We start from the raw sequence: 14,795 nt of genomic DNA, 5'->3' as shown, positions 1-14,795 counted from the left end.
GCCATTATGCACCTGTATCATCTGCATGGAAAAATCTCCAGCGTCATGTTGCGTGGAAGACTTAAGGCAAAACTGTCTTGTCAGCTGGTTTCCTTCTAGGACTCTGGCTTTCCCTTTATATCAAGGAGGTCATCCCTAGAATATTAAATTTCTCTGATTCCGGGATGAATCAGGAGGACTCCCATCCGACCTTACCATCAGGAGGCTTTGAACACAGGCCACTGGATCATGGTCAGTTGGGGGGGGGGTTGGAGGTCCAGGGGAAGGGCTAAACACTGGGGTTACTGACAATGCATCTCGAGGATTTTAAACCAGAAAGCCCCCTGCAGTTTAGTTAACAAAACAAACCTGAAATTCAAAAAACTTCTCTCCTTTTGTAAAAGCATTTACTTCATGCTCCTGAACCATTCTGAACCATCAGGGTTAATCGGTCCGTTACCTTCCCTCATTCTGGAGTGGATCCAATTCCAAGGCTTGAGGGTCGAGATGTGCTCCTGTGGTGTACTTGTGCACTTATTTGCATTGCCTGTGCTGCTACATCGTTCTGAACCATCAGAGTTAATCGGTCCATTACCTCCCCTCATAGTTTATCCAAGGCTTGAGGGTCAAGATGTGCTACATCGGCTCGTGAGGAAATGGTGTGCCAAAGTTTACTGTCGTGGTCGAAAAAACATGGTGGTCAATGATTGGATTATTCTCTCTATCTGAAATTATTTGGTGATTTAAATGATCAATTCGTGTTAATGATGGTTAAATATTGATGTGTAAACATAGTTAAAGTGATAATCTACAAATACATGTTACATTAAGCGCGGCTCTTCCACAATGTGGACAATTACAAAAATAGAAATACAAGCATTTGGGGGTTGCAGCCCTCGCTCATCTGCAATCAAAATTCAATCAATGGCCTGTGTAATTTGATGAAAATTTTAGCCTTTGACATGACAATTCAGCTGCTTAGGGATCAATTATATGTACCGCCATTTTGGTCAACCCTTAAGTGCTACTGCATCAGTCACTGCTAGTGTAGTGAGTTGGTGCATGAGCCATGACTGTACCTACTGACCTACCTAGCGCTATGGCATCCCATAGGCCCCTTGCCTTGGCCCTTGTCAGTAGGCCTACGCCTCGGGTCAGGAAAACAAACCAATTCTACAGTAAGCTTTTTAAGTTGGAGACGCCGGCCATTTCCCCTGTTGTCTCTTGAGCTGTGGAGTGTGACCGTGATTGTCCTGAAGATGTTTTGTAAAGATAGTTTGTTTTCCCAACACTAGGTGGTACGTACCTACATCGCAGCGGCCTGGCAAAGGGCCTAGATACCCATATTGATGTTTAGAGCATTTCGACAAAGTTTGTTAGGGCGCTGACTGGCTGTGCTTTTCAGATAATGACGTCAACAGATGTAGTGTAACTCTCCAAGCAGGTTAGGATCGTGATTGACATCTTCAAAATGGCGTCTTTACCTGGAAGTGCTGGCTTTGCGGTCATTGGTGACAAATCTCTTGAGTTCTACAAAAATCCTGTGAAATTTGTCGACAAGAAAATCAGAGAGAATAAGTCACGATTATTTGTGACAAGAGTTCTCAACAAGCCGGCTGTGGTTATAGCTTCATATTACGGTGTAAAGGAACTTCTTGATAGTAAGTGTTTGTCATTTAGTAAGGGACAGCGCTTACCGTACCTAATTAGCTGATACTTGCTTTAGCTTACTTATACCAGGGCTAAATGCCCCATATCGTGAAATGGTTTAACTGAGCTTATTGCTCACCACCTCTCATTAGCACAGAAATTAACACGTGATAGCTTTCTGGGACAATACTGTCAGCTGTTTTGTCATAATTACTTACAAGCTAATATAACTAAATTCTACAAGATTAAATAAATTAGTCCTGAATGACATGATTCTTGATAATCTATTTATCGTTTCTTACCTTCAGACCACGCTGATAAAACGGACCTTGGTTATCAGTCATTTATGGGAGATGTCTTTGGTGAAAACATATTGTATTCAGATGGTGAGTCTTCAGTTTTAAATGATTGATTATGATGCATTTTTAAATCACTGATTACTTCTTTCACACATCAGTTTCATTTCCAAACTATGATATCATAAAGTTTCAAGGCATATCATGCATTCACCCAATTAACAACAACATGACTCGAAGTATTTGACCTTTCAGGAGAAAAGGCAGCCAAGCTGAGGCAGCTCATGTCCCATCTCTTCAATGACGCTGCCGTGAAGAATTTCCATGTGACTGTCGACAGGTAACTATAAACTACATGTACCGAGTTGATTCGTTAAAGCTGGTTGAGGTGCCTTGGTTCAACATAGGCTGATTACATTCTGCCCTCCTCTATAAGTTTGCTGGAAACTATGATCAACTATATACCAGTATGCATCTTGCCCTTGCCAAAAAGGACATACTTTGGTTGTGGCACAGTTTTCGATTCACTCTGAAGCTTAATTAGTTGTCAGTCTTTTCGTAACCTTTAATTTCCATGTATCCTTTTCAGATTAGTGAACAAACTACTGGCTGGGATAGATGAAGCTGAATCTCCTCTACCTGTGTATACATACTTCAAACAACTGACCACCGAGATTTGCCTGACTCTTTTCTTGGACCTAGACTTTGAACAGTCCCAGGAGCTAGCCAGTCAGATCATCCAACTGACAACGCAACACTGGCATGGTGAGTGGAATGACTCCTTTTGATCTTGGAGATGAGCTAGGTTGTTTGAAAATTTGCATTTAGATCGATACGGGCAACGTTACATGTAGATGACAAGTTATTTTCTTGTGTGGTTGAAAGACGTAAAAGGATCATTCCTCATCATCATTTTGTGTTTTGGTTTGGCAGCTTCATACCTATGTATCTGCACCTGCACTGTTGATTGAAGTCCTTTGTATGAATAAAGAAGATAAACTGTGTCGACGTCATTTAGCTGGTTGAGCAGCACCTGTACAAATGGCCTATCTTCCAGTGATAGGCTTTTGTGTCAGTCTTCTGCTTCTAAATTTCAGGTATCATATCAATTCCAATGAAGTTGAAGCTGCCTCTACCTGGCTTCTCTACCTACTCATCTGGTTATGGCAAGGCCATTGAAGCCAAGGTGAGTCCTTAATGTGAAAAAGAGATCCATATTGATTGATATTCATTTGCTATCAATTGTGTGGAGCATTTGGTTTCTCGAGCTTATTTGTCTTGTGCTCATCTCAGTTGCCCCTTCAAAGCCAAGTTATTTCTGGTCAAAACCCAGCATTAATCAAAAGGCCATTCTAGCAGAATATCAACGATTGGTAAGCCTCATTTTGATCGCAGCAGTGCTTGTGGTCGCGACCAAGGACAAGGACAACCAAGGTCGCAAGGTGCTTGTGGTCGCAACCAAGGACAAGTCACGATGATTGCAAATGTTTTGTTTTGACCTCTTTGAGAATTAGAATTAATACCTTGGTGATATCTTTTAGGAGGTTTAAGTTAAAGATACTTCCAATTTTATTTCAGGAAGCTTTATCAAATATCATCGACAAGAAGTTGTCTGTATCTCCGAGAGGTCTCTGCGCAAAGTTTGCTGATACTAATTTCCCATCACCTGAAGATGCCAACAACAACCTATTGCTGTTCACGTGTGCTCTCGTTCCCAAAGCACTAGCTGCGGTGATGACCTCTTTTGTTCTCGCAGCAAACCTCTATGAAAAGGTGCGTATCATTATTCTGTACTTCAAATGTAAACCGCGAAATTTTCGCAGGCGTTTAACTGTCGCAGATCTCGCGAATATCCAAGATTATGAAAATTAAAGTGGCCAAAAGTGATTTTTTATTGGAAATCTGCCAAAACAAAACTTTTTGGTGCAAACATATTAAACAGACCATCTCATTCATTTTCAGGGTGACCTTTTGTCAAAGATAGAAAAAGATCCAGAATACCATGATCGTTTCCTTCTCGAGGTCTTGCGTCTATGGCCGCCATTTTTTGGCGGTCGGCGCCTGGCGAACGAAGACATAGAATGCCAGGGATATCGGATCCCCAAAGGTTACTCAGTGCTTTACACGACAACAGCTGCCCATCGTGATCCTGAGGCGTTTGATAATCCGGATGGATTTGATCCCTCAAGATGGAGAGACAAGTAAGTGTTTCAGATATTTTGGTTCCGAATTCATTACGGAATTCTCGATAGAAGTTGGACCAGTTCTAAAACCAAGGTGGCTTGTATCTAGTGTTCATGTCAGTGCAAACAAAAGACCCCACCTCGTGAGTACCTGGCGTGGACTCTACCTCTTGCTGGAGACAGCGTCACGTGGTCAGTAAACCCAACTGGACCATAGTGGCACATCAAACTTTTCATCCTGTGTACACTCTGGAGAAGAACACTGCCAAGTGCAGGGCGAACACTGAAGAAGAAGAAGACCCCGTCGAAATGAATACGTGTCAAATGTTGCAGAGGGCTTTGGTATAGTAAAGAGGCTCAATTGTTCTCTTGGTTACAATGTTCAGTGACAGTTTGCAAGGGCATGTTTACATATTCTGATTCATTGATCTTCTGATTCAATCATTATCTTTCAAACATCTGGTCAAAGTGTCGATCGGTTTTCATTTTCAGGCAAGATATTGATAAGCTCCTGTGTTTTGGATTTGGACCAAGAATATGTATTGGCCGGACGTTTGTTTGGGATATTCTGAAGGTAGGCATGCTTGACATTAAAAAGGGTGAATCTTGATCTCTGACATCAGGCAATCAGCTCACAGCAGGCTGGAGTGTCATTGCCATTGATTTTTCTAACTCTTCAGAGGGCACATCCACTCTTGAGACTGCAACGGTCCAAACGACTCCAGGCCTGGCCACTCCTTGGTTCCCATGCTGATCCAGTCTTGCTGTGTACTTGTATAGTAGTAGCACTTGTTACGATACTCAATAGAGTCTGCTTGAAGAGTAGGAGAGTTTTTGTCCCAAAGTGCTTGTAAGAAGCACTGAACATGGAACAATCATTTTACCTTTAGAAAGCTCTTTACTTTTCTTTCCTCTACATGTAGGTTAATATCATGTTATTGTGTTTTCAGACGACCACTCTTAAAGTTCTTTCACATTTCTCTTGGAATGTGCCCGACGGACAATCTCTTAGCTACAAATATCTGCCAGTGTCACGACCAAAGGAAAAGGTCCTGGTTGAGTTTATCTTGCGCAAGAAACACCCTCGTTTGGATTTGAAGGAAAGCGTGAGCGAGGACAGCGAGACGTTGTTTGAGAGGCCAAAAGGAGAGGAGAACGACGACGTAAATAAAGACAAAAACTGCAACACCGAACAAATACATGTATGCGAGAGAACAGATGAAGAGGTTGAAGCCAGCAGGATAAATCAAGCAGCAGTATTGTTGGATGAGAACATATTTGTTCCTTAGGGTAGGCTAGATGGCAGGGCCGGGGACATTACATTCCTTTAAGAATTCAAATTGTGTGTTAAAAGGTAGAATTTTTCATTTTTCTTCTCAAGATAATACATCAAGTAGAATGGGCTTTTAAGCATACAATAGTGAAATATGATATTCAGTTACTGACATATTTCATTGCCAGTAGTCTATAAGACAGACGTTCTCGATGTGTTGCATTAAAATGATGTTTTCATGGGTGGGATCATGGAAGCAACAGAAAATCAGCATTGGCAGTTATGCAGTGGTCAGTGGTCCCTATACCTCCTCAATCCACTCAGGCAATACCTATTTAGTTGACACTCAACATTTTATTCTAGAGTATGAATAAGACACTAATTCACCCAGCACTTCGCCAGTGCATGCAGATGCCACTACTGTTTTGAAATATGGCGTTGTATACTTTGACATGGATATTTTTTCGGAAGTCTTAAGTCTGTGGGAGAGGGTGGGTACAGGATTCGCATTGACTGCTGCATTAGTAAATGAGAGGAAACCAGTTGAATTGCCTGTGAATACTTGATTTCTTCTGTAAAACAGGATCACTTGAAACTTCACAAGTCTTGACCTCATTTTAAACAATACAAGGTGTAACCGTCCAATCGATTCAGATATTCTGACTTAACAGTTTTTATGTCACATGACGTATTTGCATTGTTATATTGCATGGTGTTCTTATAGTATGATGTTGTCTGTACAACCCGAAATTCCTTCGACTACATAATCAAGACTTTAAGATGGAAGCCATAGTGTTTTTTTTATGACACATTTTGGCCGATATCTGCCAATAATTTGAGAGCTGTTGCATATCGGCTGGGATTTGATGCTCTGCAGCTTGCTCCAAAATGTGACTCGCTCTACATCTGAACTTGACAGGTTGATACGGACTTGTTGTTCATTTCCCTATTGTAGACCTTTTGTGAAATCTATTACAAACTGATTTGGTCACATTTCACAAAAGGTCTACAATAGGGAAATGAACAACAAGTCCATATCAACCTGTCAAGTTCAGATGCGACAAGCGCCTAGTTTTGGTAGAGCGGGTCACAAATGTGTATGTAAACGATCTTTGCCCAATGCTTAAGTGCAAAGACTAGTGGGTTACAGGAATGAGCAATGAACACAGATAATGCTGCAATTGTATTTTGATGCCAGAAATCCCAATATTGTTGTTGTTTAGTTTATGTGATTTGATTTAGAAAATTATTTTTCTTGGCACAACGAAATATCAGTACCGGCAAGAATAAGACTTTATTGTTCTGCATGATGTCTTTTTGAAACAGACTGTATTTTTGTTTATTTTGTTTGATAAGTTTTATAAATAAATAGTTCTGTACTTATGATATTGTATGGTATATATACATGTATTCTGTTAGGAGTATTTAATTTTTATTTCATTGCAAATGAGTTATGCATAATGGAGGATTTATTCTATAAACCTATTAATAACTTTTCACTTTTATTGTAACGTTAGATTTTTGTTGTTGTTATTGTATACTATTATACACATCACAGCAGTTTCTCATTCGTGCCAGTTATGACCTCTTCATGTACACCTTTACTGTACTGTTTGGTTGGTATAATTTGACAAATTATGTTCACTATAAACACTCTAAAACACTGCACTTGTCACTTATTTTAGACAGTACATGTAGGCCTTTCATCTCTGATGGCGAGTGTCGCATCTAAGGTTTGTGCAGTGTGAGGGAGAGTTGTCCTATCAAATCTGAAGATGACTGTGTATACTTTAAATCTTGAAATGTTAGCAAAAGCCATTTAATTGTTGGGGAATTGGCTGTAGAATTAAGATTGCACTTGCTGCCGAAATTTACCGGTAAATGGTTTCAGTTAGAACTTTCATCATATGTTTTAAGTTAATGTTTGACAGTTTATTCATGAAAATTGCAAGAAAATACCCACAAAAATTTCATGGTTTACAGTAGTTTCCTTCTCAGGAAAACTGCATTTCGCTGTTTGTTTGGAATGACAGATTTTTGTGCTATTTTAGGTCGAAGATTACATTAAAACATTTATTTATTGGTTCTTATAAATATTGGATTACAGTACACCCATGTGCAATATTATACTTTAAAATCATATCATATGTTATTTGATAAATTTCAACTACCTTACATGTACATGTATAATTATAAACTGTGAACTAGATGTATATTGTATATTAAAGTTTTATAAAGTCCAGTCTTACACAAAAGTATCATCATCAGTATGAAAAACTTGTTATTTCCAAGTTTGATCAAATTATGGCTTTTGTCCGTTCAACAAGGAAATGGCACTCACGCCAAAAAGGTACAAGTTGTCAGTTTCAACACAGGCACATGGAGATAAGAGCTCGATCGCCCCCCCCCTTGACTGACAAACACACCCCACTGACAACATACTTGTCTTTTAAGTTTTATGTATGTTGTTAGTCGGGGTGTCTTTGTCAGTTCAGTGGGGGGCGATTGAGCTCTTATTTCCATGTGCCGGTGGTTTTAAGTGCTTTAAAAAATGATAATGTTTTGTTCTACTTCTGAATTTTTCTTTGTTAAATCCTTACAAATCAGAGTGCCATTTTCCTTGAAATAGACATGTGGTCTCTACTTCTGAATTGAACTGTCAAGGACGTTGGCAGACTGAACATGTTATCAATTGGTTTTGAGAGTTCATAACTTGGCCTTCTTCAACAACGAATAGTCTTTTATGATATTTATCATTATCTGGCATATACTTTTTGACCAGTGTTTGGTCTCGTCTGTTATCATACCTGAAATAAGAAGTTTTAACTAACCTATGTGTTTGTTGTTGCATTGATTTTAGTCACTCTCCCAACGATCAGGAAAGTAAAGGCCTTCAAGGGAGCTTTCTGAAAGATCAACATTTCAAGGGAGCTTTCCTGAAGTTTTAAAAGCCTCCAGTGAGCTTCCCAGTGAACATTCTTAATGTCCACAAGGCTCAGTGGTCCAGTGCATGGGAGGTTCCTCAAGACCAAGAGATCAGTCTCAATGAGACCAAGGTATATTTCTGATATTACTAATTAACTGTTTTTTAGTGTTATTCAGTCTCCAGGTCAGTTGGAGATGGAGCAGTAAGAATTGAGTTGAGGACTAGGACTGAGCTCAAGCAAGATCATCCTCCTACTGACAGGGTATTCAACATGGGCCTGAAATCATGTCAGGATGAGATCACAGGTGCATGAAGATCAAAACTCTAGCCCAACTGACAACACTCATCAAATAATATTATTCATGAGTGCTGTCCCTGTTGGGTTGGAGTATTGTCTTCATCACGTGCCTGTGATGAGACAAGCTGATCCTCTGCCACCTCGTGTTAATTTGTTAAACTAAACTCTTCAGTTTGTCTCCTTCGGTGGAGGGCTGGAAATTCCACACGTCGGAAACATGGCGCAACCAAAAGAAGTGAATTTGCAGGCTTTTTTCGCCGAATTAAACAAATATGGGCAAAATCAAGAGTATGATCGGGCTCTTAAAGTAGCAAACAAAAGTAAGAGATCATTTGTCACAAGTTTATTTTCGTTTCTTGGCCTAAGAAAGTGGCTTTATGCGGTTGAGAGTGTTCCAAATTTCTCGCGTTTATTTTTTGCAGCCATGCCCATAGCGCTAGCCATAGGCATAGGGCGTGATAGGCCTATCTATCTTTTGTCTATCTATCTAAACCTATCATTATCCAAAGGAGCAAGCTTAAAAAGCTACCATCAATAGTATCATATCTATGGCTATTCATACATGCACTATGTATGCGCATGATGCACTGTAGTCTGTAGCACTGTAGTCTGTAGTGCAGAGTGAAGATGCCTCCCTAGGCTAGGCGGCAGGCCAGAGCCCCTCCCCCCTCTCCAGTAATCATGTATTTGTACTTCATTTCTCTTTTGATGTTGCAGTTCTCCAAGAAGTTCATGATGATGAGGAGGCCTTCCATTGTAAGATTGTCTGTCTCATTCACCTAAATAGATTTGAAGATGTCCTCACACAGATCAGGAAAAATCCTAAAATCAGTGGGTGAGTTGCTAAGTAGGCCTACATGTAATCATCACAAGCACCAATTTGGCAATTATCTTTGTTACTAGAATACATCCATGAGCTAACTGTCGAAAAAAGCCCGAATAAAACCATAACCTCACCAGAAGACTTGCAAAATATCAGTAGTTTTCTCCCGCCTCACCCAAAGAGACTCCTTTATGATTGAACATCGATGTTGAGTCTTTTTCTCATTCCAGAGTCTTGATGTTCGAGAAAGCTTACTGTGAATACCGTCTGAACCGAACCAGAGATGCACTGGTAACTTTGAGATTTTCTCAGAGCGAAGATCTTAGGTTGAAGGAACTGATGGCACAAGTGGTAAGAGATTAATCAATTGTACTGGTAATGATTGAATTCAAACACTTTTATGGATGAACTAGGTAGATCTGTGTGAACTCTGGCCCTGGAAAAGCTTTTGCAAAGACCTTATACAGTTAGCAGTCCATGGAGTTCTCTAGACGATATTCCTTCATCATGGGCAGTGCCTGTTAGTAAACATCAACTCATCCATCTGCTTTCCATTTTCAGCTCTACCGTCTTGAAGAATATGATGAATGTTACGAAGTCTACAAGGACCTTGTCAAACACTCTATGGTAAGAGAATGCATACTTTTGTCAAAGAAGAATAGAAGTGAAGTCAAATGATCTGGCCATGATGGTGCACATTTTGTTTTAATTCATGTCAATGATTTGATAGGGTTTTACTTTTCTCTTCAGGATGACTTTGAATACGAAAGAGAGACTAACATGTCTGCTGTAATGGCAGCACTTCAGCAATGGACAGATAATGACATGGTAGGTTATTCCAGACCATGGCTAACTTGCTTATCCTTGAGGAAAATGTTAGTTCTTTTCTGTGCTGGAAGTTGTGGCACCTGGTTCTTCTATCTACTGACTAGACTTATCATCCCTCTGCCATTGTCTCAGGTCACTATTCCTGAAGTTTTTGGTGATGGAGGCGGATCTTTGCCATTTAGTCTGAACGTCTTAGTATTAAATCCTTTTTGAGCTATCTTTAAAAAAACGCAGTAATACACACTAATGCTATTAATTGCCAATGGGACTAGTTAAAAGTTTTGACTTGTCTCAACTTTTCTAGTTAAATACTCAAATGTTTTTCAGGGTGATGAGACAGGTCTGCGCGAGGAAACGTTTGAGTTGTGCTACAACAATGCCTGTTTCCTTATTGGGAGGGGCCTTTACAAACAGGCTGAAGCAAAGCTTAGAGAAGCGGAGGATCTCTGCCGAAAAACCCTTGAGGAAGACCAAGATGTCACCGAAGAGGAGATTGAGAGTGAGCTGGGCATTATCCATGTTCAGTTGGGTTATGCCATTCAGTGCCAGAACAGGATGGAAGAGGCCCTCAAGTTGTACAATCAAGTGGTGAAATCAAAGTAAGTCGAGAGCTTACTAGACGCAAACAGATTAGATAAAGTGGTATTGTCTCCTTAAATTGCATTGACCATTCTTTGTTGACTGTCTATGCTATTCATGATTGGAGATTCCTGATTGGAGATTTCCAGGCACAAGAGCATGCATTAGAGGTCTAGTCCCTTAGGATGCGGGCATTCCAAGCTTTGCAGGGAGGTGGATAATCTTGCTAGCAAATGTAAAAGAAAGTTTAGAAGAAAAAAACGACTCTTAGTCTCATACTCTTGCATCGTTCTTTTCAGACCTTCCGACTCTGGACTTGCAGCTGTAGCTTCTAATAACATTGTTTCTATCAACAAGGTAATTTGAATAATATGTAGAATTGTGACCCAACATTTGGTTTAGAAATACCAGGTCACATTGTCGGTCAGTTCATGCATGGAACAAGCTATGGAAATGTTAGTTGGTTATCTTGGACCTCATGTTGCCGTTCATGATCAAAACATGTCTCAGTCAAATCAGAAAGTCAAAACCGCTGCCACAAAAACTAGGCACTGTGTAAAAGACTGTGTAAAAGACTGTGTAAAAGACTGTGTAAAAGACTGTGTAAAATACATGCAATACAATGCTACGTCGCAATCGAGGTGTTTAAAATGTTGTATGGTTTTGAGCTGCATTTACCTCCCTTCCAGGATCAAAACGTTTTCGACTCGAAGAAGAAGATTAAAGTTGCCACCGCTGATAACCTTGGGCAGAAACTCACCAGGGAACAGAAGAAAGTCATCGAGTTGAACCAGTGTTTGCTGTTCATGTATATGAACCAGGGAGACCAGTGCAAGAGAACTGCGAAAAACCTTGAGGCCAAGTATCCAGGTGTGTCTGCTCGCTCCCAATTCCCCGCTGTCTCAAATTGAAGCTGCCTTAAGGAAGTGCATCCTGATTCCTTTGCGTCCTTCTTTCTCATCCAAGTATGACAGTTTTATACTTCTGAGGCAGGAATATGAAACTATTAACTGATACTTCAGGTTTTCGACGACTCAGGTTTTTGATTTGGGGCAATTCCATAATCCAACAAATAAACAAGTGTGGCCTTACATGTACGATGTATTTTTTTCTAGACCTGGACAATCCTATCCTCATCCAAGCAGGACAACTCTGCCGAGAGAAACAGACCAACAAGGCAGCAGAATTACTCCAGAAAAAGGTGGACGACAGCCCGGAATGTTCGATCCAAATCAAGCTGACCCTGGCACAGCTTTACCTGCAGCAGCAGCATTGGTACAAGGCTTGCAACGTGTTGAAGACAATGGGGGACTTGAGCTACAAGCCTGGTGTCGTGTCGGCGCTGGTGACGTTGTACCTGAACGGAGAGGATGAGGAGGCCGCATCGCAGGTTCTCATATCTGCTGTCAACTGGTACAAGGAAAACGATGTAAGTATCTGATAAAAAGAGTTGGAAAATTTGATGTTCCTGTCCACCAACCTCCTCTTGCGGGCATTTTTGTATTTTTTCACTTTGATCTGCTGCATATGATGTCATACCTCTGATTGTAGCTCCAATTGAAAGAGCAGAAAATTCAATTAATCCAGTAGACTTTCACTTTTATGCTCTATTCTCTGCATTATGTCACGTCAGCCATTGCTAACTTTGTGAACTATGAATTACTCTCGGGGTTCCGGTCTAGACCAGTGTATGCTTCATGAAGATATTTTCCATTTCCAGCCTGACTCTGATGAGTTGATTGCTCTGATGAGGGCAAATGCCAACTTCCAGCTGAAGCATGGAAGTCCCAAAGAGGCAACGACGATGCTTGAAGAACTCAGAAGGTAAGTGTATATTGTAGTAGGTAACACCAAAAATGTAAGAGCGAGTTGTCCTCACGTGGTTTTTGAGTGACCTCTCAAATATGATGGCGCAAGTTTATCTGGGTCGGAAATATTTTCTTTGTGTTGTGAAGATAAGATTTTCATTCATCAAAAAATGAGTAATTCACTCTGTGTCCTTGGCCGTCTGTTACATGTACATGTATTATTCTGTCAATACATATCGAGATGCAAGTTCTGTTTTATTTTCCAGGAGGGATCCAAAGGACATGAAGACCTTAGCCCAACTCATCTCCGCCTATTCAAAGTTTGATGCCAAGAAAGCGCAATTGTATCCTTTTTGCAGACTGATGTGTACGTGTATTGTGTCTGTTACAAACCGGTTCCATACTCGCGAAAAGGCCTCTTAGTTTTGCTTGTTGTGACAAAAATACGATAACAGATGCAGTGACGTTGGTGTGGGTCTTTGACAGGGTCACAAGCTTCCTTAACTCTTCCCCTCAGGATAAGTAAAGACCTGCCGTCATTGACCGAGATGGCTACTGATGTTGATGTAGCAGCTTTGGAGTCGACGGTATCCAACTTGACTCAGAAATATGTAAAGAAGTCGACCAAGATCGAGTCTCCTAGACCGTAAGTATAACATTTTGTTAAGTTCTCTTCCTGAATTCAGTTTTGTTGTTTTGAGTCTAGGAATGAATTTGTCCTTGTAAAGGTGGCAGTTTCTTTTAGATCTGAATACCTGGTCAGTGGGTTAGATGTTTTATAGTCTGCAAAACAGTAGAGACAGTAAAGCCTTTTTCTTCTTTAGTGGTTCCCATGGCGATGAACTGATTCAGAAGAAGAATCGGAAGAAAAAGAAGGGTAAACTTCCCAAGAACTTGGACGGCGAGACTGACCCCGAGAGGTGGCTCCCTAAGCGTGAACGATCGTACTACCGTGGCAAGAGGAAAGATAAGAGGAAGGACATTGGCAAGGGACCCCAGGGTGCTGCCAGTGGTGGTGCCGATGCTTAGTAAGTGTAATGCCTAATCATTGTCTTGGGGTCTTGGATATTTTGTGAAATAACTACAAGATTTCAAAGTTACCTAACACCTGTCATCAAGGTTAAGATTAAATAAGTTTTGTTTAACTATGAAAATTGGCATACAGAAGTATACTGCAAGTGTAATGACCTGACTTATTTTCTTTCTAGCGATGCAAGTAAACCAGCTGCGCCCTCCCCATCTGCCAGCGGTAGTGACGTAGGTTCCCCAAGGCCTGGTCAAGCTCAGGCAGGATCAAGCAGTGCACCCGCCCCTCAAGGGCCACGCCAACAAAAACCCGCTGCTGCTTCGAGCAAGAAGAAAAAGAAGGGGAAGTCGAAATGGTAGAACTTAATCGATTTACGCAGACACGCTTTGGCTATAAGGATTCTTCTTAAACTTATGACTACATTCACATGTACCATGATATAAAATAAATGAATGAACATAAATCTGATTACTGCTGTGTTTGTAACATGTACAATGGATACGCTTTAGTGAGGTCAGTTGAGATCCAGACATTAACATCGCGACTTTTGTCGTCAAAATGATACTTTGTTCTCATGTCAAAATCTGAACCTGTCCGGGAGTTCATCACAGTCTCTGAGTTGTTTTTATCAAAAAAACCCTTAAGTACTTTCATATATACATGTTGTGACTTATCAGTTTGAACTCTTCAGTTATGCTGAATGTATAGCCCATCATGTCCATGCTAAGTGCATGTATGCGTACATGCACTCATATATATGTAAAGCAAATAACATGAAATGACATTGAGTTTGTCTTTGAGTTATTCTTTTGAAAGAGTCTCTTTCATTTAATCACTGACCAAAGAAATAAAGGAAGTTGTTCTCACTGTCGGGGAAAGTATATTTGACCCGTCAGCTTTAAGCCATGCAGCTACTACTAATCCCAGCTGAGAACCCCTCCCTGTTGCCTATCATCAAGCCAAGGACTCATCCCAGCTGAGCACCAGGCCTGTGACCAGTGTTAAGCCATCAACTCTTGGCTGTACCACCAGGAGCTTGCCTCCTATCAGAGTCTTTCAAATACATTGGCTCCTATCCATCAAGGACTCTGCCCAGTTGAGCATGAAGTCCTTTTACCTCCAGTG

The 14,795-nt window shown here is 40.7% G+C and overlaps 2 protein-coding genes across 2 annotated transcripts; both read left to right on the top strand.

Annotated features, from left to right (window-relative positions):
- Positions 1-648: 648 nt before the first annotated feature.
- Positions 649-6,779, top strand: LOC135489717 (uncharacterized). The gene is made up of 10 exons (XM_064775207.1): positions 649-717; positions 1,385-1,640; positions 1,938-2,015; positions 2,181-2,265; positions 2,515-2,690; positions 3,023-3,111; positions 3,504-3,698; positions 3,888-4,126; positions 4,601-4,682; positions 5,059-6,779. Exons 2-10 carry the CDS (start codon positions 1,451-1,453, stop codon positions 5,395-5,397), a joined length of 1,473 nt encoding a protein of 490 aa, XP_064631277.1. The 5' UTR covers positions 649-717; positions 1,385-1,450; the 3' UTR covers positions 5,398-6,779.
- Positions 6,780-8,818: 2,039 nt separating this feature from the next.
- LOC135489100 (signal recognition particle subunit SRP72-like) lies at positions 8,819-14,458 on the top strand. The gene is made up of 14 exons (XM_064774269.1): positions 8,819-8,925; positions 9,323-9,440; positions 9,659-9,779; positions 9,990-10,055; positions 10,179-10,256; positions 10,584-10,855; positions 11,135-11,192; positions 11,525-11,705; positions 11,951-12,264; positions 12,556-12,659; positions 12,910-12,987; positions 13,161-13,289; positions 13,468-13,671; positions 13,852-14,458. Exons 1-14 carry the CDS (start codon positions 8,823-8,825, stop codon positions 14,027-14,029), a joined length of 2,004 nt encoding a protein of 667 aa, XP_064630339.1. The 5' UTR covers positions 8,819-8,822; the 3' UTR covers positions 14,030-14,458.
- Positions 14,459-14,795: the final 337 nt, after the last annotated feature.

The sequence above is a fragment of the Lineus longissimus genome, chromosome 6, assembly GCF_910592395.1.
Source record: "Lineus longissimus chromosome 6, tnLinLong1.2, whole genome shotgun sequence".
Lineage (NCBI taxonomy): Eukaryota > Metazoa > Nemertea > Pilidiophora > Heteronemertea > Lineidae > Lineus > Lineus longissimus.
Note: the sequence above shows the minus strand (reverse complement) of the source record. Positions and strands in the feature narration are given on the sequence as shown.

Excerpts from the sequence above, each read along its gene's own strand:
- LOC135489717 (XM_064775207.1), top strand. The coding sequence starts at position 1,451 with ATGGCGTCTTTACCTGGAAGTGCTGGCTTTGCGGTCATTGGTGACAAA. Across the intron at positions 3,699-3,887 it reads CAGCAAACCTCTATGAAAAG|GGTGACCTTTTGTCAAAGAT; the intron begins GTGCGTATCATT and ends ATTCATTTTCAG. Across the intron at positions 4,127-4,600 it reads CCCTCAAGATGGAGAGACAA|GCAAGATATTGATAAGCTCC; the intron begins GTAAGTGTTTCA and ends TTTCATTTTCAG.
- LOC135489100 (XM_064774269.1), top strand. The coding sequence starts at position 8,823 with ATGGCGCAACCAAAAGAAGTGAATTTGCAGGCTTTTTTCGCCGAATTA. Across the intron at positions 9,441-9,658 it reads AAAAATCCTAAAATCAGTGG|AGTCTTGATGTTCGAGAAAG; the intron begins GTGAGTTGCTAA and ends TTCTCATTCCAG. Across the intron at positions 10,056-10,178 it reads ACCTTGTCAAACACTCTATG|GATGACTTTGAATACGAAAG; the intron begins GTAAGAGAATGC and ends TTTTCTCTTCAG.